A 26,315-nucleotide genomic window follows, 5' to 3' on the forward strand; every position below is an offset into this window, starting at 1 on the left:
AAAATGACCTTTTTGCTATTTGTTTTTCAATTCCATCTGCCCAGTTAATTGTGACACTGCGCACCTCTACTGTGACAAAGTCACCATTGCTGGGAACAAGAGCATTTCTGCCACTCTTATGGGAGCCCTGGGAATAGGGCAGTGCCAATGGCATAACCATGAAGGGGAGAAATAGACAAGATAGGAAGAAAGTTCAGACTTCAGTCCCCAAACCAGGACTTTTAAACATGGAGGAGAGTTTATTTGGAACTCTCAACAGAACCCATTAAAAAAAATAACATACCCTGCAATGAAATATCAAGAAACTTGATAATTCAAGAATTCAGAGACTTCTGGTCTCAGCCCTGTCTGGGAATCTGCAAAGTTTCTTATCCTAAAGGCAACATGTTACTCCCAGTGTAGGGTTGACATTTAACACAGCTTAGCATGTGCAATGACCTGCAAAGTTCCAGAAGATACTACATCTTGACAATATGCCAGTCAGGTTTTTGTTTGTTTGTTTGTTTTTAACCAGACAGATCTTTAAATAAATTGGACTAGTTTAGCAGCTCAGTCCACCAAATTGATTGATTATTCAGAATGTCAGGACATTTTAGCATACAGGTAGCAATAGCTTGCCTTACCTGATTTAATGAGAAAGAGAGAGAAAAGAGTGCCATAAATAAAGGGAATGTCCAGAAAGCTAAGTCCAATAATAGATAAGATAGTGCATATCAGGCCACATTAGAATGCTGCATCATGAACTGGATATAACATTTAAAGAGGAATACAGACAATGAAGTTATGATCAAAGAAGATAAGCCACGGTGGTACGAAGACTAGAAATAGTAACGGATGCCCAGCGGAAGGAACTAGAGCTTTTTAGCCTAAAGAGAAGCCTGGTGAGGACAGAAGAGCTGTCTTCAGCTATTACAATGTCTCACAAGTGGGAGACAGATTAGACCTCTTCCATGATTCCCAGGGAAAAAAACTAGGAAAAGAACTACTAACATAGGAAAGTCTCAGGAAGGTCAATGTCAGCCTAATAGGAGGAACAAGGTTGAAAAAAATAAAATTGTGCCAAGCACTATTTGGCTGCTTTGGACAATAGTGCATTCTGGGACGATCTCAAACAGAGTTTGGACAAACACTTGTGAAGATGTTTTAAAGGGGATTTCAATACTGAGTATCTGCATGATTTTTGAACTCTCCTTCAAATGGAGATTCTGTGATTTCTGAGGATGAAAACTTAACAAACGACAAACCAGGCTTTCGGTTCATTTTGTTTGTTTGAAGTAAACAATACACAAATCTTCCTTTGCCAGGTGGCTTGTGCCTAAAACATGTTTCAAACTGTGAATAAATAAGAATAAAACTTAACTCCTCTGCCATCCTCCAACCTACTGACCTCACTGAGAAAACATTCCTAGATGTACCATGCATCTGACTAAAGCATCTAGGGGACGGTTTCAGGATTCACTTTCATCCTTGACCCTACATTTTTCACTCCTGCCAAGTTACATACTTAAAAGCTCCCCAAAATGACCTGCCCACTGCGGAGATCTGGAAAGGCTATACAATGGGGTAGGATTCCACAAGGATACATGAGCCTTCTCATCTTGGTACAACCATTTCAATTTTGAAGTCCCTGAGTGTTATTTGTCCCGTTTCCTGACTCTGTCATACTTGAATTTCTGTTTTCCCGTATTTGCTGGTTCCCAACTTCTTGTCTGATTTCTGATCACCTATCTTATCTCAGAGAATTCTAAATATTCCTAACAGTTCAATCTTTCAGTTATTTGGTAAATATTTATAGTACCTTCCATGTGCCTAGAACACCGTGCTGGGCACCTTAGCAAATACAAAATGCCATATGACCCTGGCAAGGGCCTACATCTAAATCTGATAGAGAATATGAAACATGCACAGAAATAGCTACACCCCACAGAACAATGTGCTAAGTGCTATAAGAGAGGTACAAAGCAAGTGCTGTCAGAGTTCACAGGGAGGTGAGATGCTGCAGAAAAAACGAGATGTGACTGCAAGAGCAGCCTGCAAAAGCCTGATGCCATTGATGTGCTAATCTTTTAAAATCCTCAACTATAAAGTATATAAAATATTAGATTTAAAGAAGGAGGTAACTGTGAATCGGGAAAAGGATGTTTTGGAAAAATACATCGAACGTTCAACAGCAAATAAATGTCCGACAGTAGCCAGAGGGGCTAATCAATGTCCAGACACCAGAAAATCGTCCCCATTGTGAACACAATCATTTACTCAGTCAGCTAGAAAAATTACGATTATGAAATTGAAACTACATTTACTGCTTAAACAAGTCTTTTTGGAAATGCAGTTTAGACTGAAAATTGTTCATTAAAGGGTTCCTTTGGGTAATGCACTTCAACTGCACTTTATATTTTTGGAAACCTTTAGATTTACTCCCCATTCCAACCCCCAGAGGTAGGTTATATCAGGGATGGGCAAACTTCTTCTGTAAACAGCCAGACAGTAAACAATTTCGGCTTTGCAGTTCATAAGGTTTCTATGGCAATTGCTCAAGTTTGCTGCTGTAGTGTGAAAGTAGCCATAGACAATACACACGTGGATGAGTGTGGCTGGACGCCATTAAAATTTTATTTATAAATGATAAAATTTGAATTTCATAAAAGTATTATTCTTCTTTTGCATTTTTTCAACCATTTAAAAATATAAAAGCCATTCTTAGCTTGTAAGCCACACTTGGCCAGCAGGCTATAGCTTGCTGACCCGTGGGTTATCTAATCACTCTATTTACAGAGGAGAAAACAAAGGCTAAAGGAGACTAAGTATATTCCCAAATCAATAGCAACTCAGTTTATTAATGTCCATATAGAGAGAAATAATGAAGCAAGAGGAAAAACTGAGAAATTTACCCACTCTTTCTCAACATTATTCAAAGCATGGGCAAATCATATGTTATCTATAAATTTTGATTCCCAGGGCATAACAAGTAAATAATTTTTAAACTGTGCTTAGGCAGATTGGTTCCTGGTAAATGAAGCAATTATGGCTTAAATTTATATGTATCCTATTTTATTGTCTTTCTTAATTTATAATGGGTAGCAGTCTCTAAGTTAACAACAACAAAAAACATTTGCCTAAATATCTTGTAGTTCATGTGATGAACCACATGCTGCTAAATATTTATGAGTACATAAATATTTCAAAAGCAATATGAAGAGTTATTGATGTAGTTTAATCTCAGTGCTGCATGGAATGAGTATTCCACCTCACTGTGGGTACCAAGATGAAGAGTTGGGAAATGTTGAAGAATAAAGCATTGGGAAACCCAGCCCCCCACTGGAATGTCACTTATTTGAGGATTTAAAAAGATATAATACTAAGTTTCAAAGTCATGGAAACCCATAGTTTTATAGCAAGAGCTGAAATATACTTGTTCGAGACCTCCTAAAAGGATATGAGCTAAAAACAAGTGTCAAGGAAAAAGATCTCTATGGCCCTTACTCTTCTGACAATTAAGCCTGTGGATAAGAGAACAAACACATGATCCAAATTCTACAAAATTATGGAAGATCAAACTAGGGTGAATTGAGTTCACCAAATCTGAGAGTATTTGAACAATGAGAGACCATCCCATTGATGTACAGAAGACATACATTTAGAAGGTAGGTGAGAACAACTTCCCCAATCAGGGAAGAGGTGGGTTGTTTGGGTGGGCTGTACAGTAGTAGTATTTTTTTTTTCACTTATTTATTCCTTCAGTAGATATGGCTTGTGCAATAGACAATGGTTCCATTTTGGAAAATAATAAATAAATTAATTAATTAATTAATCAATAGAATCATCTTTTAAAAAAAGAAAAGCCCTCCTTATTTCAAAGAATGATACAGAGATAACTTCAAAACAGAAAAAATCACAGTGACAGGGACATTGACATTCGGGATGCAAGGCCCCACATGTGAAATGTATTCCCTTGCCCATCACCCTTCAGGGGCTCACTAAAAGTGCTGCGTAAAGTCTGAACTCTTTGGAACTGCCCTCTCCCCTCTCCACCCAACCCTGTTTTCTGGCTGTCTCATCTCCTGCCCTTCCCTGTCCCTAGCCACATTCAGTCATCGAGCAAGCTCCTTGGAGATTCCTCAATATGCCCTGTTTTTAAAAGCCTTTACACAGGGACACCTGGGTGGCTCAGTCAGGTAAGCATCTGCCTTCAGCTCAGGTCATGATCCCAAGGTCCTGGGATGGAGTCCTGCATCAGGCTCCCTGCTCAGTGGGGCTCAGTGGGGAGCCTGCTTCTCCCTCTGCCTCTGCTCCCCCTGCTTGTGCTCTCTCTCTCTCTCTGACAAATAAATAAATAAAATCATAAATAAATAAATAAATGCCTTTACACATATCCTGCTCTCAGCCCAGAATGCCATTCTCTATCCTGTGCACTGGGCAGCTCCTACTTTCAAGCTCACTCTCACTGATACCTGCTCTGATGGCCTTCCCACCACGTCTTCTTCCTCTGTGCTCCCACTCAACCTCATTCTCGCTTACGACTTGAACTGCTATGTTTAGCTTGTTTATCTCCTGTATGGAAGATGATTTTCCTGGGGCATGGGAAAGAGTGCCTTTAATTTTCATATCCCTGAGGCCTAGCATGGTGCCTGAGGCACATGCATAACTCATTAAGCCGCTGTTGAATGAATCAATTGCGCCTGAGTCCTCTCATGACTCTCTGCCCTTCCTGCCACAAAAAGAATATAGACTTGAGGTGAGGATGGTAGGTAATTCTAACATTTCATTCATTCATTCATTCGACAGATATTTATTGAGCATCTCTTATGTGCCAGGCACTCTTAGGAGCCTGAGATACATTAGTAAGCAGAGTAAATGAAGATCCCTGCCCTTGAAGAGCTCACATTCTAGCTGGGGACATTAAATAACAAACATGACAAATAAGGAAATAACATGCTTTGTTAAAAGGTAATAAGAGGTGGGGTGCCTGGGTGGCTCAGTCTTTAAGCGTCTGCCTTCAGCTCAGGTCATGATCCCAGGGTCCTGGGACCGAGCCCCGCATCGGGCTCCCTGCACAGTTGGTAGCCTTCTTCTCCCTCTCCCACTCCCCTTGCTTGTGTTCCCTCTCTTGCTGTCTCTCTCTCTCTCTCTGTCAAATAAATAAATAAAATCTTAAAAAAATAAAATAAAAGGTAATAAGAAGTAAGGGGAAAGGTATAAGAAGAGCAGAATAAGGGGGACTGGGAAAGGGTGAGCTACAATTCAAATTATGTGATCAGGGGAATAGGATCTGCAAAGTAGACAATGAGAAAGTAACATTTGGGCAAAAACCTTGAGGAGGGTGAATTTGACATGGGAATATGTGGGGGAAGGGTATTCTAGGCAGAGAGAACATTCAGCATGAAGACTCTTAAGGTTGAAGCAAGGAGGTCAGTAAGGTTGGCTAAGAATGAGGTGAAAAGAGTGTGTTGCTGTAGGGGGGGTGAGGGGGAAAGGTTGCAAATCATGGAGACCTTCTGGCCATTTTAATGACATTGACCTTGAATGAGATAGAGAGCCATTGGAGAATTTTGAGCAAAGGAGCAACATGATCTGAGTTAGATCTGGCTTACTTTTAGAAAGGATTGCTTTGGCTATTTTTGTTGAGAACTGAGTATCGGGGCCAAGGGTAGAAGCAGGGAGATCAGTTAAGAAGCTATTGAAATAATGCAGGTGAAAGATACCAGTGGTTTATACCAGGGTTGTAGATGTGGAAAAGTAGTTGGTCCTACTTGTATTTTGAAGATAGATCCAAAATCATTTGGTGACACAGATGGGGTGTGCAAAGAGAGAAGGATCAAGAAAGTTCAAGGTTTATGACCTAACCAACTGGAACAAGAACAAAACCATATGCATTCAGTCTTATCTAGGGGCTATACTTCACTCATCCTTTTCCTACTGATTGGTAAATGTTAAATGAGGTCAACATGAGTGCCTGGGTGGCTCAGTCGTTAAGCGTCTGCCTTCGGCTCAGGTCATGATCCCAGGGTCCTGGGATCGAGTCCCACATCTGGCTCCCTGCTCAGCGGGAAGCCTGCTTCTCCCTCTCCCACTCCCCCTGCTTGTGTTCCTGCTCTCGCTGTCTCTCTCTGTCAAATAAATAAAATCTTAAAAAAAAAATAAATGAGGTCAACATATAGCAGCATGGCTATCCACGTGGTGGTAACATGATGCAGAAGAAAGTAGGAAAAAAGAGTGCTATTTAAGCTGCCACCACTTCCATGGGTTAGCCTCTAAGTCTTGCTCTTTTCTACCTCTTCCTCCTACCCCTTTGTCCCCAGAATTACATCAATTATCCTGAATGGCTTACTTGTCCAGAATAAAAAGAATTGTGCAATAAATTTAACAGGAAACAGTTTAATGGTAGTAGAGTTTACAGAAGCCCAAAGAAGGTAGCTCCACTATTAAAATGATAATGTGGAAGATGATGATGGTGGTGGTGGTTATAATATTTGCCTTTGCTGCAGAGTTCATAGATCATGGAGATATTGTCCAGTACAAGAGGTGGAGGGAAGATGCCAATGTCAGAGGGATGGCCTTGGTCAAACCATGGAACTTTGTTTTGGGCTAGAATACTTCTGAGGCTATCTGCCAAACTGTATCCAAAAAAAGCAAATTCGTTCCTTGCAATGGAATGCTTATAATGGGAAAACCTCTGGCAATGGAAAACTTCCTTCCTTGTAAACTAATGTTACATTTACATATGTTGAAATATGGAACATGCCCATAAATTATGTAATTCTCTATCAAATAAATTCCTATATCCTAGTTCTTAGTCTGTTACATCGAATCTTTAGGAATTTTTTAAAGAATATTTTATTTATTTGACAGAGAGAGAGAGCAAGAGAGGGGACCCAAACAGAGGGAGTGGGAGAGGGAGAAGCAGGCTTCCCGCCGAGCAGGGAGCCCGATGTGGGGCTCAATCCCAGGACCCTGGGATCATGACCTGAGCTGAAGGCAGACACTTAATGACTGAGCCACCCAGGCGCCCCAGGAATTATTTTAAATGCCTTGTTTAATCAAAATTCTGTGTGTTGAATATTGTTTTTATTTTTTTACTTTTTAAAAAAGATTTTATTTATTTATTTGACAGAGAGAGACACAGCGAGAGAGGGAACACAAGCAGAGGGAGTGGGAGAGAGAGAAGCAGGTTTCCCACTGAGCGGGGATCCTGATGCGGAGCTCGATCCCAGGACCCTGGGATCGTGACCTGAGTTGAAGGCAGACACTTAACGACTGAGCCACCCAGGTGCCCCTAAACATTGTTTTTAAAAAGGTGGTATTGAAAAAAAAATTAAAAAGGTGGTGTTGAAAAAATATTTAATGCATTTCTTTGTGTCCTTAGGATCTTCCTGAGCAATTCAGGATGATTTGAAAATTTAAAAAATGAACAAGAGGGGTGCCTGGGTGGTTCAGTAAGTTAAGTGTCTGCCTTAGGCTCAGGTCATGATCTCAGGGTCCTGGGATGGAGCCCCGCATTGGGCTCCTTGCTCAGTGGGGAGTCTGCTTCTCCTGCTTCCCTCTGCCCCTCCCCCCATTTGTCCTTTCCCTCTCTCTCTCTCAAATAAATTTAAAAAAATGAACAAGAACTTTACTAGAAAGTGTATATTTTACAGTGTCATTAAATACTGATTAAACAATCACTACATTCAGAACACTGTATCTGTGGTGATATTATTAAATTTACACTTGAATCTTTTCTAAAGAAACACTTTTTATTTTTAAGATTTTATTTTAAAGTAATTTCTACACCCAATGTAGGGCTTGAATTTACAACCCTGAGATTAAGAGTGATATGCTCTACTCATTGGGCCTGCCAGGTGCGCTTTAAAGAAACACTTTTAAAAGCAGGTATGGGGCTCCAAGGTGGCTCCATTGGTTAAACGTCTGCATTGGTTCAGGTCATGACCGTGGGATCCTGGGATCAAGCCGTGTATCATGGCTCCCTGCTCAGTGGGGAGTCTGCTTCTCTCCCTCCCTCTGCCTTCTCCCCTTCCCACCCCTCTTGTGCTTTCTCTCTCTCAAATAAATAAATAAAATCTTTTTAAAGAAGTGGGTTTTCATTCTCTTTCCCAGTCATCCATATACTACTTTCACAACGATTGCCTATCAATAGAAAAATAACAGAAAATACAGATAATCCATCCAGTTTTGCATGTTCCTCTCATCTCTGAAGATATCTCTGAAACAGAGGGGTCCAAACTTGAGGGTTAGCCGGTTTTGTTTTTTAGTTTGCCTCCACACTTCTAGGCTGTTCATTTGCCTTGGTCTAACATTGGAAATGTGTATAGAAATGTTTCTCTTGAGATTCCTAATATTTTTTTATATTTTTTAAAGATTTTTATTTATTAGAGAGAGAAAGAGGAGGGTCAGAGGGAGAAGCAGACTCCCACTAAGCAGGGAGCCCGATACGGGACTCGATCCAAGGACTCCGGGATCATGACCTGAGCCGAAGGCAGACGCTTAACTGACTGAGCCACCCAGGCATTCATATTTTAAAGGATGTTCCTACTAAGTAATATTCAAACTTTTTCTTAAAAGGCATATGAACCTCTAATTCTGATAGGTCTAAGCATATCTTCTAATAAAATGCTTAGACATGTAGAATAAAATCAAGTAAAACAAAAAGAGAAGAGAAACTGGAAATGAATATTTCTTCATTTCAAAATTGTTAGAACATCAACACTCTTGGTTTTATTGTATTCCTTGGTTTGGGATGAATTCCAGATGGGATATTTGTCTCTCATAGCTACCCTGTTCCACATGAGGCTCAGTTAATAAGTTCAGCAGGAGGACGTTAATCAACACCTGTTCATGTGAATAAAAATGTCCAAATTTTCTTTTTTAGGCCTTATTCTCATGTCATGAGCAGACACAGCTCCTGCCCGTGAAACTACCATGATTGATCCATGAGTTTTCATTAGTGGACTTTTAACTTATCAATGAGTTAGAATGCCCAAATCCACCTGAAAATATATTACAGCCATCATCAGTGTCGGGCAAGTTCTAGAATGGTCTTTTGAACTGTATCAACTATTCCCAATTTCACAACCATAGTATTAAAAAAGAGTCAATTTTAGGACCTTGATTTTCTCCAAATTCATACTTTTAAAAAAGGCAGCACACCCCTTTTTATCTTTTTACTTCCATAATGTTGATGAATTTCAGTATCATTCTCATATGAGGAACTTTGAATAACCCAACTAGAACCTACTGGGAGCTTTTATTAGAAGATTCAAATGTCCCAGCTACAAAGACCTTTGAATTTAAGTATTTCCTTTTTTTGCATCAGTGCTTGGTTAGAACACATTATTTCCAAAATCTTAGAGTAAGTATAATCTTCACTTTCCCCACCAACCCTAAACCTGCTTCTCTTCAGTGTTCTTTATTCATCTACCTTGGACAGAAACCTGAGAGTTACCCTGGTCTTCTTTGCCACCACCCACCCATCAAGTCACCAAATTAAGCATCCCTTTTACAGCTCAGATATTTTCAAATACACTCACTCTCCATCCCAAACACCACCAATCTGGATGAGGTGACTATCTTCCCTTACTTGAGCTCTGTATTGCTGAAATAGGTGCCTAGCTGGTCACTACATTTTTATTTTTGCCCTTCCTCAATCTATATTCAAAATTTGATTAATTCATAACTTCAGAGATATAATTATGACATTCCTTTACCTTAAAAACCATGCAATGTTTTTTCATTGTCATTGGGATAAAATTTAAATTCCTTAACATGACTTACAAGCCTTCATAATTGATCAGACTTCCATCTACCTTTCCAGTATTATCTCTTACTCCCCTTCTCCTTGAACTATCCTTTGTTCTAATATGTCATATCTCTGCCTCACCACCCCAGCCCTTGTACATGGTTGATTCCTCTACCTGGAACAAGATTCTATAGACTCATTTATTTTTTATTTACTCAACAACTATGATGGAGCAAAGACTTGCTACTTGCAACTATGATTTATATTATACTATTACAGAAAGCTTACTCCATGCTAGGTACTAGGAAATAAATCAATAATGAAACCAGGCATGGTTTCTGTTCTAAAAGAGCTTAAGGTCTAGCATGCAAAATAGTCATTAAGCACATAATGAGATGAGAGTTATGGCATGGAAAGTATAAGGTGATGTGGGATCAAATGTCAGGGTAACCATACTTAATTTAGAAGTCAGTGGAGGCTTCCTGAGGAGGTACCATTGAAGCTAAAATCTGAAGTATTAGTAGGTGTTAGTTGTGGTAACAGAAGAGTGGGGAGGAAGGAGGAGGTATGGGAGTGGTGGAAAAAAATGTTCTAGCAACACGATCATATGGAAAATATATGAGTACTAAGAAAAGAAATAGCTTTTCCTTGTTATAGTATAAGATGTTGGGAATAGATACCTTTGTTGAATATATTTTGTTGGTGGCCTGTGTTACCAAGGACAAAAATTCACAAAGTTCTCATCACCCTTTGTTAACAGCTAAGTTCAGGTGACTCCTCCTTTTATAGGTGTTGTTGCAATTAAAGGAATAAAGAGGTATCCTGAATGAGAGAGAGAGTCTAGATATCAGAAAACTAGTTTTATCTTGACTTTTGCATATGACCTTGACCAAGTGACTTACACCTGTACCTCTGCTTTGTCCTTTGTAAAAAGGAGATGATAATATTATCCAGTTTAACTTGCAGGGTAGGATCAAATAAGATAACGGTGCCAAAAGTATAAAGTATCACTTTGTGTTTAATGCTCTTTTTTTTTTACAGGCATTTCAAGTATATTAAATACTTTCTTGATTTCTGACAGTTCTCTATATTAATAGAAACTCAAATTCATTTTTCTTATGATTTCTCGTTGTAGCAATAGGGGCTACATTTCCAGTTCCACAATAAATAAAAAACCCTCTTCATTACCCTTGAGGCGGGACAGAATTGGATCGTGTCTCTTTTCAAAAGACCCACTTGTTCAAAGTAAAAATACTTTGAAGTAGAAAAACTGGAAAATCCAGTTATTTTGCAATCATCAAAAAACAGAATACATTTCTGCTGTGATCAAGTCCTTCAATTCCTTTATTTTTTATGGCAAAACTTATCTGATCAGTCCTTTTTTACTTTTCTATTTAAACTTATTATCTTATTTCTGAGGGGTGAATTTATTGACAAACACAGCAATATAAAAGCGAAGAAAGTTATACTGAAATATAATCTCTACATACTCAATAACTAAGATTGAATGTGTTAAAAAAACCTAGTGTCATGTTAGTCTCTTATGCAATAAGGCAGACCACGAAATAAAACACTGTTAGTTTATGAGTTTATTTTGCCAAAAATTTACTCATCCTTGAAAATATTTTAGCTATAATTAAGTATATAACTGTCAAATACCTCCATCACAAACATTAAATTTTTCTATGTGTTTCTATAGCCACAATTAGGAATAATATCAACTTCCATTTCTTCAAAGTAAAAGGAAATGCTCATTCTAAAATATTTTACAAATATTGAGAACTGTACAAGTACTACTTTTCAGAGATGAAGAATGAGTTTTTAGTTTTGAATGACACATCTCTTTTTCCTTTGGTAAGCAATTGGATTTCAAAATACAGTAACTTTGTTAAAGATGTCTAATTTCAAAGTCCTATTCAGGTCTTTAAAAAAAATTCAATTACAAATTTCAGGCACCTTAAAGAAAGTTTGATAACTTTATTGAATTATTTCTGTACTGTTGTGGAGAAGATTTAAAAAGCCATTTAAAAGGAGAAAATAGTTCGTGGATAACTGCTTTCATTAGAGACCGAAAAAAGCTCTTAAAATGCATATTTAGGAATCTCATTTAGTTGATGACCAATTTAATTCAAATCTCTGTTAGTCTACGTTTGAAGGAAATAGAGTTTATGGAATTATGCAGTCAGATCAGTGAGTACTTTTCCTGCACATAGTACAGGGCAAAGTACTCTGTAAGAGGAATCAAGAATGTGGGCTTCAAGTCTCAACTCTGCCACCCACTCTTCATGTCACCTAAGCCTCTTAAAGTCACTTCACCTCTGAACATCAGTTTCTTATTTGTAAAATGGAGATAATGATGACTTTCTGGTAAGCTTGCTATTAGAAATAAGTAAGATGAAAAGGCTCTGTAAACCAGAAACTATAGAAGTAAATCACAAAATTATCATGAGCTCAAAGATGCCCATAAGAAATTCTACAAAGAATAGTTTAATATGTATTTTGTGTTCTTGTTCTTGTTTCCTTTTCATATGTATCTGTGCTAAATCCTTCATTAGGTTATAAGCTCCTTAAGGCTACAGTGAGCATACCATATCCTCTTTTCATGTTGCTCTTCAGATTACACATAACTAATGGACGCTCATAAGGCTTTGTTGACAGATATTCTCTCTTATTCCTCAGTTCCAATACCAAGAAAATAGTCACTACTGTCAGAAAGTCTACTTTCACCTCTTCCGTGTCTAAACCTGCTTGCTGTAATCCATACCTATTTCCACATATTCTATCCTCTAAACTCATGGAGAATTGGCAGGTCAGCATCGACTTAACAAAAGCCTTTATCACTGTTAGCAAACTGTTTTCAGCTGCAAAACAGAATCCTCAGTTCTTGATTTAAATCTACCCCTCTTGCAATCCAAAACAAGTGGAATTGACTATTTTAGCCCCACGAAAAAAGGAGTACCTGCTGGCTCACTAAAGATTTCTAGAGTGGGCGCCTGGGTGGCTCCGTTGGTTAAGCGACTGCCTTCGGCTCAGGTCATGATCCTGGAGTCCCGGGATTGAGTCCCGCATTGGGCTCCCTGCTCAGCAGGGGGTCTGCTTCTCCCTCTGACCCTCTTCCCTCTCGTGCTCTCTATCTCTCATTCTCTGTCTCTCAAATAAATAAATAAAATCTTAAAAAAAAAAAAGACTTCTAGAGCCAAGGAGTTCCAGAGGAAAGCCCAATCCTGCCCTGGTAATGGAGAGGAATAAAGTACAGTCACATAAAATGGCTAAAGGAAATATGAACAGAGAAGAAAAGCAGGACCTGGGTAATGGCATCAGTGAAAGTAAAGTGTTCCTAGGCCACTGATATTCCCTTAGATAAATGATGAGATGCTCTGGTCTACTCTGATGCTTAAACAAAAGTCTTTATTTAGTAGGTAGGTTAGCACTAGCTCCTAATAAGACACTTTTAAAAGCTGAAGGGATGGTGAGGAAAGGATGGCTACCTCTCAATCTCCCTCCTTGTATCCTATAAATGTGCCTACCTGAATCTGCCCTCAGCTCAAAGTAGTTCTATATTCTTTTCATGAGGTTTTTAATAAGCGGGCCCAGTTCAACGCACCTTTTAGGTTTCAGAGAAGAGTATTTTTAGTCAAAGCCACCTCGCCCAGTCTTTACCGATATGATGTGGCTTTCATTAAAAAGCCCTAGAAGGGCTCACGCAATCCTCCGGCTCCGGGTAAACACGTGTGTCCAAAGCCAGCTCCCGCGCGCCCTGCGCTTCAGCACCGCCGCCTCTGGATAGCGCCTTGCTGACAGGCCCGCGCAGGGCCTCCCACCCGTCTCTCATCCATCTCCAGCCCACTCTCTCCTCTTCTCGTTTCCTGCAGTGCCAGAAAAAAAGCACCCCCAACTTCTAACCTCTACTCTATGCCTGCTTCTAAAGTGACCTCCGCGTCCCTCCCTCAGGGTCTAAACGCGCACGCCCCCGTGCCGTTGGGTCCTACCGAAGCAGCAGGGAAGCCGCGTCCACCGGTGGCCCGAGATCTCCGACAGGCATCGACCAAATGTCCCTTGCCCCTGCTGAATCCCAAACCAGCAGCTGGGAGCCACCGCTCACTCCCTTTCTCTCCACGCCCCAAAGCCTCCAAGAAACAAACGCGCAATGATGCGCGCCCCTCCCCGTCCCAACTCGCGCGCGCGCGCGCGCGCGCGCGCGCACACACACACACACACACACACACATTCACACTCATACACACACTCGCACGCCGCAAGCCTTCCAGGTGCCATCGCCGCCCTCGGCAGAGCCTCAGCCAACTTGGGCCCGGATCCATCAACACCGGCTTGAAAAGGGCTGCCCGCAGCGGCCGCCCCGCCCCCTCCCCTTCCTGGGCAGCGGGTCCCGGCAGCCAAGCCCAGGCTGGCCAGCCCCTCACCCGCTTCACTCAGCCATCCACCTCGCGAGGGCAATACACGGTCCACAACCCTCAAACATTCGCCCCTGGGCCGCCCTGAACCATTAGCCAAACCCTAAATTAATCTCTTCGAAGCCCCAGCCCTGCCAATGGTGTGTTGTGTGTGTGAGTGTGTTTGTGTCTCCAAGGCATATACATCATTTAACTCCTTCGAGCTTTCCACCCATCCTAAACAAACAGCACGTTATCTCCAACCCCCTTTCCCTTCTCCGCGACCCAACCTCTAACCCCACCCCAATCCTCAGCAGCCAAGTGGACAAACTACCACACCACCGTACCCCAGTCCTGGAACCTCGACCTCCCACCCGGCCCAAACCCACAGTCACCTCCAGCCCCTCCCCTCCCCCACCCCTTGGTCCCCAGTGAGCCGGGTCTGGCCGGAGCAAGTGACGCCTAGGAAGCGCAGTCCACGTCCCTTCTCAGGAGCCCGAATAGAGGGGCTGATCTCCCACCAGGGGGATGAGCCGGCGCATCCCTCCAGAGGGGCACACGCCTTACTGTTCAGTCGCCCTGGAAAATACAGGTGCCGGGGAAGGAGAGAGGCGGAAGCTGCCTCCGGGGGTGGGCGGGAGGACTCACCGAACATCTGAATGTGCCCTTTGGTGATGGGATTGAAGCTGCCGCAGGCAAGCAAGATTACGTGGGTCTTGGTGGTCTCGGTCATCGTGCGGGTGGGTCCCTCGCGCTGGTCCAGGGGTCGCCTCTTTTTTTGTGTCTCGATATGTCTGCAGAGGGAGAAAGGAAGGCGAGGCTCTGGCGGTGGATGCTGTGGACTCCAAGGAGCTGCTCCAGACGCAAACCGCGTCACTCCCCGCCTCCCCTTAACGCTTGCAGCTCCGGCAGGATCCGAGGCTGCTTTTGTATGGCTCTGCTTCGTCCTTCTCTTTTCTTTTTAGCCTTTTTCACGTCTCTCGTCCTGGTCTCCCACTCCTGCCTTTCCTCGCCCCCACCCACTTCACTCCATCACGCTCTTGCTTAATATTTATGTACAAGGCAAGACATGGTACCCAAGCCCAGAACCATGATACTCACAGCATGGTGTGAGCTCCTTCTTTTACCTCCTTCTGACTTTTCCTCCCACGCGCTAACATTTTTCTGTCCACATCTACTTTCTCTAACATTTTCAACTCCAAAAGTGTTTGATCTTAAGAACTGGGTTTTTTTTTCTTCCTAAAAGTTTTAAGTGAGAAATGACAATGGTTTATGTCAGGAATACTAATTTCTGTTTTTCTTTTCCCCCTAATCTGATGATTTTGAACTGCTGAACTGAGTCCAGATCTTCACCTAGTGGTTGCCAAGAAACAGGGGGAATCCTTATTTCTGAATCCCTCCTCTGGAATAATGGACCTTTTTATGGGTTGAAGCAATGCAGAGAACACGTATGGGGCAGAGTTACTAAAGCTGTACTAGGAAACTACTGTGATCCTACATAAGCTGTCAAAGTTGAGACAAAGATTTACCCATTCAACAAGTGTTTCTTGAGTGCTCACTATGTGTGAGGCCCTGTTATAAGCCCTGCTGATAAAGCAAAGTCCTCCTCTTCTTCGAGTTTACATTCTCCTGGAGGAGGGAGGTGATAAGCAGAGGAGGAAAATATTAGACGGCGATTGCGCAGTGCCCCACCAGTGAATGCCATTCACTCTCTGGCAGAACAAAAGGTGAATGGGGAGGGGGGGCACTTTAAATCCAGTAGTCAGGGAAGGTCTCTCCAGGGAGATGACACTGGAACTGCAACCTAAATGACAAGGAACTGCTGGTACACATATTTTGGGGCAGACAAGATTTTATTGTGCTCATAGATGTTAAAGAAGACCAGCATAACTAGAACGCATGAATAAGGGGAAAACGCTAGGAGACAAGATTGGACTGTCCTTGAGGACAGAATGGAGTGGGCCTTGGAGGCTAGGATAGGGTTGGGATTTTTTTCTAAGTGGAATAATTTAGAGAGGAGTAACAAAAGGAAACCACTGAAGCTTTTAAGCAGGGGAGTGATGAGTAACTTACACTTTTATAAGATCAGTCTGGTTGGTAGGCAAAAAGTGGGAGGGCAAGGCAAGCATTTAGGGAATTCTTTTTTTTTTAAATTTTATTTATTTATTTGAGAGAGTGAACAAGCAGAGGGGAGAGGCAGGGGGAGAAGCAGTGTCCACGCGCTGAGCTGGACACAGGGCTCCATCCCAGGGATCCAGGACCATGATCTGAGCTAAAGGCAGACAATTAGCCAACAGCCACCCAGGCACCCCAAGCATTAAGGAAATTTTGCTGGTAGCCTAGGCTAAGTGGAGTTGTCCTTGGACTAGGGTTTATAAAGGTGAAGTTGATGAGAAGCAGATGTTCTCAGGACAAGTCTGGCAGGTAGAATTTATGGTCTTTGCACAAGGATTGGATGTGTAGGGTGAGGTAAAAAGAAATCTAAGAAAATGTCTAGAAATTTGGCTTAAACAAAGGAGTGGACTGAGATTGAGAAAATGGGGAAAGAAAGTTTGAGGGATAACCAAGTGTTCTATTGTGATACCTATTAATTCTTATTTTTTAACAGCCTTTAAAAAATTTGAGGTATAATTGACATATAACGTTGTATTAATTTTAGGTGTACACAATAATTCTGAACTTAGAGATCCACAAGTACAAATATTTACCTTTCCCAGGCTTCGGGATTCTTGAATAAATTGCTACCCTATATTAGTGGGTTGGTTGTTGTTTCTTATCCAAGATCACATAAATATTTGTTCAGTAAATATTTGTGCAGTAAATATTTGCTAAATTATGCTGAATAGCAAATCAACCCTAATATGCACAAGATTTCTAGTTCAGATACAAAAGGCCTTTGAATTGATGTATACTTTAATGGGGTTTATGTCTTCCCTGGCATGGGATGCAGGTTAGTGAGCAAGAAAGAGCAAGAGATATTGAAGGGAAGCTGACTTGGGTATGAAACTCTTGACACTAGCTGGGCAATTAGCATAATTATACTTAACCAATAAATATTTATGGAGTGTCTGCCATGTGCCACACACTTGCTTTAGGGACTGTGAATAAAACAAAGTCCCTACTTTAATGGAGTTCGAATGCTAGAGGGGAAAACGGACCATAGAAAAATGAATAAACACAATGGCAATAGATACCACAATGAAAAATAAAGCGGGGTAAGAAGAAAAGGAAAGGGAAATCCTCCTTTATATAAGGTGATTAGGGATGGCATCTCAGTTAAGATGGTATGTGAGCAGGGGACCTGAAGCAAGTGAAGGCATATGTTGCTTGACTGGGGAAGAATATACACGCAGAACAGCAGTTGCAAAGAGTGTGAGGAGCAAGAGTGTTAGGGAATGTTCAAAAGAATACGTGTATTGCTGGAGAAAAGAAAGAAAGGGAAAATTGGTAGGAGACAGATTAGAAAAGTAGGACGACACATAGGGCCTCCTAGGCCCTGGCTAGGGCTTTGACTTTTTCAGAGAGATAGGAAGTCGCTGGAGGGTTCTGAGTGGAGAAGTGACATGAGCTGACTTACACTTGAAAAGTACCGGTTTGGCAGGAGATACGAATTCTGGAGTCATCAGTATAGTTTTATTAAAACCATAGGATTAAATGAGGTCATCTAGGGAGTAACAGATATATGAAGAAGAAAAGAGTCCCTCAGATTCAGCCTTGGGGCACACCAAATTAATAATGGTGGCTAAGGTTCATTGAGTACCACTAGAAGCCCAGGTACTATAAGCTGTTTACAGATGTTAATTTATTAACCCTATAATAACTCTAATTGTGAGTTCATATAACTCCAATAAGTTCATGTAATTTATCCCATTTTAGAGATGGGCATAAAGGAGAACAAAGAAATGACATAAGTGGTCCAAGTTCCTAAAACTAGTTTGTATGGAGCCAGATTCAAACTCTGGTAGCTTTTGATCGAAGGACCTGTTCTTGATCCAAGGCTACTATCTCATTGTGTTTCACTGCTATGCTATACTAACCACATTCGTAAAAATGAGGGTAACTATACCCCCTAAGCCACAGAGATGTGAAGATTACCAATAATGGATGTAGAATATGTAGCATATAGTAGATGGTCAATAAGTGATACCTATTTTATAAGTGAGAGAATGGAACTTCTTAGCAGAGACATGAAGAACAGACTGAGAATTGCCTTACCACATTTTTAGGTTTTCTTTTCTTTATCCAGGAAAAATGGAAAGGTAGAGAGGAAAATTCATTGTTAACTTGCTGGAATGACTGGACGCTCACTCAATGCTACAAGTTAATTTTAGTAAAAAGAAAGAGAAAAGATTCGACTCAGGCTTCCCATACACAATAGTGGTCAGTAAATATTTACTGATGAATTAAGATGAAAAATCTTTTCATCAGCCCAATGCCCAGAGGGTAACAGTGAAACATGAATGTGTTATACAGTGCAATAAATATTTTCAGTATTGTAGGTTATGTCTTAAGAGATAGTTTAAATTCTATTTGATTAATTGGTTGTGATTCTAATTGTCTCTTGTGATTTTCCTTATGCTTGTATCTAATTTCTGCATCCCCAAAGAGGGCTCTGGAATTGGAATATAAAAACATGGAGAAGGGTGCCTGGATGGCTCAGTCAGTAGAGCACATGACCCTTGATCTCAGGGTCGTGAGTTCAAGCCCCATTTTGGGCAGAGAGCCTACTTAAAAATAAATAAATAAGAATTAAAAACAAAACAAAACAAAACCATGGAGAGCAAGTCCTGGTTCTCCCCCTTCTAATTGTTTGGCTTTGGACAAGTGATTTATTGCTGATTCTATTTTGTCAATGTGCTCTGTGTACTTTAAGGGGGTGCTAAATGGATCAAATAACACCATGTGTGAGTCACTGACTTTTTAAAAAGCATAGTGTCAGCTTTTGGTCAAACTCCATAGTTGTTACCTACAAAACACTTATTGTTTTTTAAGTGTTCAGTTGTTTCTATTGACGGCTTTGTCAGGAAGATTTCTGGAAGTACTAATCTTAGAGGGTAATAACTTTGGAAATGTGCTAGTAGTGTATATATTAACCAACAAAAACAAATAGCCAAAAAGATACTAACATCGATTTATTTTCAGGGAAGATTCCAAGGCTGGTTCATGAGATATAGAAATGGGAATGCCAACTCTTGCATAATACATGTACCTTAGTATATGTAGTCATCTATTCTCAGGAGTGCTTATTTTAACTTAGGTAATATAATTTGGTCCAATATTTCAACTTCCCAACAGCTGGGTAATTGCTTTAGGCTGAAAAGGAACCAGAGTCATTCTCCCACAGCCTAAATCTTGCAATCTGCTCTAGCCAGTTTGGTTTCCAAATGGCTCAAGACGGACAGTCCAATCCAGAACGTTCTCTGCTGTAAATATCTGTTCTGATGGGCAGGCATAAGTATCTATGAGTCTGATTTGAAATGTGCCCATGTAAGTCTAGCACAGTGGGTATGCATATTCCCTTCTCTCCTTATTCACCTAGTCCAGATTAATCATCCATTTACATCACCGATGAGGGGGAATCCATTCCATGTTTATAAAGCTGGTTCCAAGGTAATATTAGGGGTCATTCTTTTTAGGAAGAGCAAAAAGGCACACACTTGGTGTGGCTCCTTTAGTTCTCATCATAAAGTCAGAGAGTGAATATTTATTTTATGTTTTCCTTGTAAAAGTATTATTCTGAGAGAACTCTTTGGGATTCTCTACAGGCCTCAACATTTGTACAATTCTCTCTCCTTTGCTTTCTCCACTTTTCTTCAAGATAAACATCTTCAGGGATACAGCTAAAGTGAATGGCATTACTCTCCCCATCTTCTCCACAAGCAAGTATTTTTACATCCATGAAGTGAAAAATGTCCCTAGATCAAGATTCCTTCTTCTAACTCTAAATCCCCAAAACCTCAGTCAGACTTATAATTTCTCTAATCATTCAAATCCTATTTCACAAATGAAAAATGTTTCCAAAATTTAAAGCCTGGTTATCAATTACAAACATAGTAATACTGCTGGCACCACAGGTCTTTATAACCAATAAGCATTGGATACCTTTAACAGTAAATTTCTTCAGCCAGCTCAGATATTTGCTGATTTATTCATCATGGCTTCTTTCAGATGGAGGGGCAAGGAGAGGAGCATATAAATCATTATTTTCATCTTGAGACTCAAGATCTCACAACTTATAAGGTTTGCCCCAGAGCAGCAACAGGAGATAGAAAAATTAGTTCTAGCAGACTTAGAAAGAAGTATCATTAGGAAGGATAAGTATTGGGGCGCCTGGGTGGCTCAGTCTGTTAAGCGTCTGCCTTCAGCTCAGGTCATGATCCCGGGGCCCTGGGGTCAAGCCCCGCGTCAGGCTCTCTGCTCCTCGGGGAGCCTGCTTCTCCCTCTCCCTCTGCCTGCCGCTCTCTCTCTGTCAGATAGATAAATAAATAAATAAATAAATAAATAAATAAATAAATAAATAAATAAATAAAATCTTTAAAAAAAAAGAAAAAGAAGGATAAGTATTGGGGCACCTGGGTCAGTGCATCTGACTCTTGATTTTGGCTCAGGGCATGATATCAGGGTCTTGAGATGGAGCCCCACTCTATGCTCTGTGCTGAGCATAGATTCTGCTTGAGATTCTCTCTCTTCCCTCTCCCTCTGCCCCTCCACCTGCTCGTGCTTTCTTTCCCTCAAAAAAAAAAAAAAAAAGAAGAAGAAAGAAAGAAAGAAAAAAGAAAAAAATAGGTAAGTATTCCCTGAAATGACATCTGAGAATATCTCTGCTTCTCTCTTTTACATCATTCAAATGGAAAACACATATGGCTCAAGGGAGTGTTAAATAAAGAATAGGCAACTTAAAATACAAAATATTTTTTCCCGTTATGTCAATAACTCACAATTTGGTTAAGTCAGATCGACCTAGAATTTCAGTCCCACGATTCCCCAAACCTAGGAATTGCAGAAAATAACAGTGGTATGGCTGAGCTACTCTCACAACTTGCCGACACTGATTTCAGAAGAAAAAGAGGCATAAGAAAAATATGCACCACTTGGACCTGTTAAGTTTCAATCTTCACAACCTGTATTCATTTTTTTAGTGGAGTTGAGGTGGCTCAAGGTTGGTAGCTGTACATTTTTAGATTTTATAAGTTGCTTGTATTACTATACAAGGACTATTTCAGAAATCCATAACAGAAACCCTATTCAAACCAGCATACGCCAAAGAGAGCATTTATTGATCTCTGTGAGTAGGAAGTTGTTTTGTAGTCGTTTACGAGATGGTCAGCCAGGTAGGGTCATAAGAGGAGACATAGGAGAGGCCCAGGAAAGCAAAGTTTATTATCCTCACAGGTCCTTAGAGACAGGAGGCATGACATGTCATGCAGGGCCACAGGGAAAAACATCAGGATGGTTAGGACGCGGAAGATAGGAGTGAGGAGAGAGCTTAGGCCATGGGCCTTTATTTCCACAGAAAAGGCAAGGCAGGGTAGAGTAAGCAGTGTAGGATAGTCTAATCTGAATAATTTTGGAGGGCTTTGGGCTATAGGTGTGGTCCCTAGCCTGCCTAGTACTTGACCCTAGGATGATGAAGGCAGAGAATATTACCTCCTGGAGTCTAGGGGCCAGATAGAGGATGTTTGACTCTGGATTAGTTTGCCTATCAAAGGCATGCTCTTTGTTGGGCCCTTTGCTATCTCTAAGAATTGGCTAGCTCAGGGAAGGGCAGTCTCTCCCCAGAAAAAGAAGGTTTTAAAGATACCAAAACATCAGAATATATCATATACATAACAGAAAGCTAAAAAGTAGACCTAGCTTTAGGGAAAGCTGTATCTAAGAGTTGGAATAATATCATCACGACTCCATTTCTTTCTCTTACCATCCCTGTTTACTTTCCTTTGTGATTGCTCTATTTTCAGATGGGTGCTCTTCATATCACAGAAAGGTGGCTGCTGGCAGCCTCAAATGACATTGTCCTTACAGATCATAATCCCATTAAGAGGGCACATCCTTCCCAGGAATGCCAGTGAAGTCTTAAGGAAGACTAATTATCTGGCATTGATCTTGTGCCCATTCCTAATCAGTCACTGTGATTAGAAAGAGAAGTATTCTAGGGCGCCTGGGTGGCTCAGATGGTTGGGCGTCTGCCTTCGGCTCAGGTCACGATCCCGGGGTCCTGGGATCGAGTCCCACATTGGGCTCCCTGCTCCTTGGGAGCCTGCTTCTCCCTCTGCTTCTCTCTCTCTCTCTCTCTAATGAATAAATAAATAAAATCTTTAAAAAAAAAAAAAAAGAAAGAGAAGTATTCTAATTGGCCAAACCTGGGTCATTTGCCCATGCTGGGTTCAAAGGGGGAAGGGAAACAGGAAGGAGGCCAACTCCATTCAAACTGCTTGGCTGGGCAAGATTGTTCTAGAACACGGTAGAGAAGCTTGGCAAAATTATGTCCCCAACGTTGCTATACGAAGAAAACATATAGTATAGACCTCAAATTCAATAATTTGACTGAACATGTCTTGTTAATATTCAGAACTCCAATTTCTTGTAGGGGGTAAGCTGAGACTTACTGATTGGTGGGAAGGTAGAAGCTGGTGGGAAAGGAGCAAAGCATGCCAAGGTAAACATAGTCCTAGATGAATCCAGGAAGTTCGTGCAGGAGCTTTCAAGAATTGAAGAGAGTGTTGGAAATACTCTTTTGAGGATGAGAACTAGATACTCTCTAAGATGTCCTTGCCTGACACCCAGAAGCTTTAAATTCCTTCAGTTTGTGTCCCTCTCTCCACCCCTCCCCCCACCCACTTCCTCCACACGATCTGTTGTCTGTGCCAGGCATCGGCATCATCCTTCTCTCTCTACACCAGGTTCTCTGAAAGGTTCTTGGTTCCTGCTACTCTGTAAAAATGATTTGGATTTTCATAGGCCAAACTATGGCACAGACTATACATGACTTCCAATTCCCAACATCCACGGGCCTCAGTTTCTGTGTCTTGGTACAAACTGTTAAGATGGAATTCTATTAGCTCAGTTTGAGTCATGTTAACTATCTTGGTCCACTCACCAGGGGCCAAAAATAGGTCTGCCTCTGCCCATTTACTCAGTTGGAGTTGTAAGAGGGCACTGTCCCAATTTTACTACCCCAAACACACCAAAGCAAAAGCCAGATGTAAATTTAGTCCCTGCTTCATCTTTTTTTCCACATGACCTGAAATTTGCAATATGAACATCTTTACTATGTTAACTAACATGGGGCATATGCTTCTGGAGGCCACTATATGATCTGTTACCTAAGAAGATAAATTTGTTAAAGGTTTTTGTTTCCTAATTGAAATTAATAAAGAAAGCCAAGGAAGGAGGAGAATAGTGGGGGGGAAATGCATACCTTACCTTCCAGCCAATTCTTCTTAAATATCTCCAGAACTGTTCCATTTTTCTTTATCTTTCTGCTACTTCCCAGGGTCAGACCACCTTTTTCTCTCTCTTTAGTTAATCCAAAAAATTCTGGCTGGATTTCCTGCCAGTAATCGTTCCCTCCTCTAAACATTTTCCATATTCCAGCCAAAGGGATTTTTTCTAAAATATAAATCAGGTCGTATCACTCTGCTTTGAATCCTTCAATGACTTCCCAGTGCCCTCAAAATGAAATTCAAACTTTTTTTTTTTTTTAAGATCTTACTTACTTATTCGAGAGACGGAGAGAGCACAAGTGGGGCAGGGGGTGGGGGAGCAGAGGGAGAGGGACTAGCAGACTCCCTGCTGACAGGGAGCCCCACACCCAGGCTCAATCCCAGGACCCTGAGATCATGACCTGAGCCGAAGGCAGCTGCTTAACTGACCGAGGCTCCCAGGTGCCCCAAAATTCAAACTCTTAAAAGTCTTGTAAGTCCCCTCATGATCTGGCTAATTGCCTTCTAACCTCACTCCACTTCCTCTGCTCCAGCCACACTGAACTTCCTTTAGTCATCAAATATAGAATGCTTTCTCCTAGACAGTAAATGCCAACCCAGAATTTACTTCCTGAGCTTTCAGTGAGCCCCCTAGGCCTGAGTTAATGCCTCTCCTCATATGTGCTCTTTTCTTGCATCATTGCATTATTACAGTGTCCTGTACTGTAATTGCCTTTTGATTTGCTTATACCCTTCATCAACATTTATTTAGACCCTATGATGATGTACCAGGGAATATGCTTAGCACTCTACACGCGTTATCTCATTGTATTCTTACTATCTCTCAATTAAGTAGGTTCTTTGATTACATCTAGCTTACACAAGAGAGGAAACTGGGACTTGGAGAAGCTGTTCAAGCCAGACAGCTAATAAGTGGTGGAGGTAGGCTTTGAACCTGGGCAGTCAACCAGACATTTCTAATATCCTATCTTTCAACAGGAACAGCTTCTGTGTTGTTCACTGTTCTGTCCCCAGTTATCTATCACAGCGTGGCACATAGCAAATGTGGAATCCTTTTTGCTTGTGGCCGACTCCACTCTCTGCATAATTTTTTACTCTTAATCTGAGTTATGTGTCTTAAAAACCAAGAGGCCTGCCCCAAATAAATCCCCACAGGTATTTGTAAAGGCTGCAACTATAAGATCTGTGCCCCTTTTCTTCCCCCCTCCCCTCAAACTCTCTTTTAGGCCACCATGGTGTTGTTCACTCTGTAAGGAGTATAAAGTCACTGTCTTGAGCAGGTTGTCGTCAGATGGAAGTAGGCATCCATTCCCAAAGCCCTGTATGTACATTCCTGAACTTTAGGCCCTAGAAAGTCAGAAATGACATTTCTCAGACTCCTTTGCAACTAGATTTCTTTTTTTTAATAAGATTTTATTTATTCACTTGAGAGAGCGAGAATGAGAGAGAGAGAGAGAGCACATGAGAGGGGGGAGGTCAGAGGGAGAAGCAGACTCCCTGCTGAGCGGGGAGCCCGATGCGGGACTCAATCCCGGGACTCCAGGATCATGACCTGAGCCAAAGGCAGTTGCTTAACCAAGTGAGCCACCCAGGCGCCCTGCAACTAGATTTCTGGATACTAATTAAATTCTGCCAGGGCAATGTCCTTGCATGAGATTTGGAAGGCAGTGGTGAGGTGAAGGCCACCTTGCTCTTGCTCTTGCTGCTAAGCAACACTTGATATGAGTTCGAAGCCAGAACCCACGTTCCAGTAGTCCCCAGATTCTAGTCACTGAAATCATGGGTACTGAGAGGCAGTTTGGCGGCTGACCTCTGGACTACAGCTGTTGTGCTGTGCCCTTAAAATCTAGACCCCAGGGGCACCTGGGTGGCTCAGTTGGTTAAGCGGCTGCCTTTGGCTCAGGTCACGATCCCAGGGTCCTGGGATCGAGCCCCGCATCGGGCTCCCTGCTCAGCAGCCTGCTTCTCCCTTTCCCTCTGCCTGCCGCTCTGTCTCCTTGTACTCTCTATCTCTCTGTGAAATAAATAAAAAATATCTTAAAAAAAAAAAATCTAGACCCCAGTGGTGGCCCCTAACTTCCCCTTGTTTAGCTCTTCCTGTGAATTTCATAAGCACTGAATTTCTTGTTTTTAATCCCTTTCTGCTTAAAATACCTACACTTGTTTCTGTTTCCTGAATTGAAATCGGACACACCCCCTTAAATGCCGTATCTAGCTGTACCCACTTTTTGTGCGAGCAAGAGAAAATTATATGTAAATGCGGTTATTTTGGAAATGTAAATATGCAATGAAAAAGAAACTGATTGACAGGAGTTAGAATAATGGGTGAAACAATTATAGGTTTTGTGCATGTGTATTTCATGAGTAGGGGAAGGGAGAACGTGGGAAGGATGAATCAAGCAGAATGATAGATAATGACTGGGGAAAGAGAAAAAGAAAGATGAGTGGAGGACCCCAGGGTTCCACAAGGGACTATCAGCACAATTGTAATTAATATGTTATATTATTATTAAGGATTTGATCCAATAATTGCTTACATGTGTAGAGCCATCTAGGACACACAGTGCTCTCACATATGTTATTCTATTGGATCCTTACAATGAACGATCCTGTGAGCTAAGCGTTTACAGGCCCTGTTCTGGATTTTCCTATGAGGAAAGAAAGCAAGGTTCAGGAAGTTTAAGTGACTTCCTCAAGGTTGTATCTAGTAAGTGTCCAGATCAGAACCTCCAGGCTGCTGGCTACAGA

The 26,315-nt window shown here is 41.3% G+C and overlaps 1 protein-coding gene across 2 annotated transcripts in view; it reads right to left on the bottom strand.

The window, feature by feature from the left end:
- NMNAT2 (nicotinamide nucleotide adenylyltransferase 2) overlaps positions 1-26,315 on the bottom strand; it is a 178,740-nt gene that overhangs the window by 124,202 nt on the left and 28,223 nt on the right. For both annotated transcript variants that reach the window (XM_028121493.2, XM_028121495.2), the window contains exon 3: positions 14,773-14,918. In XM_028121493.2, coding sequence (XP_027977294.1) covers positions 14,773-14,857 — 85 coding nt within the window. In that variant the 5' untranslated portion in view covers positions 14,858-14,918. The remainder of the gene's footprint in view (positions 1-14,772; positions 14,919-26,315) is intronic.

The sequence above is a fragment of the Eumetopias jubatus genome, unplaced genomic scaffold, assembly GCF_037043125.1.
Source record: "Eumetopias jubatus isolate StellerSeaLion01/CBP00866 unplaced genomic scaffold, mEumJub1_p1.0 scaffold_12, whole genome shotgun sequence".
Taxonomy (NCBI): Eukaryota; Metazoa; Chordata; class Mammalia; order Carnivora; family Otariidae; genus Eumetopias; species Eumetopias jubatus.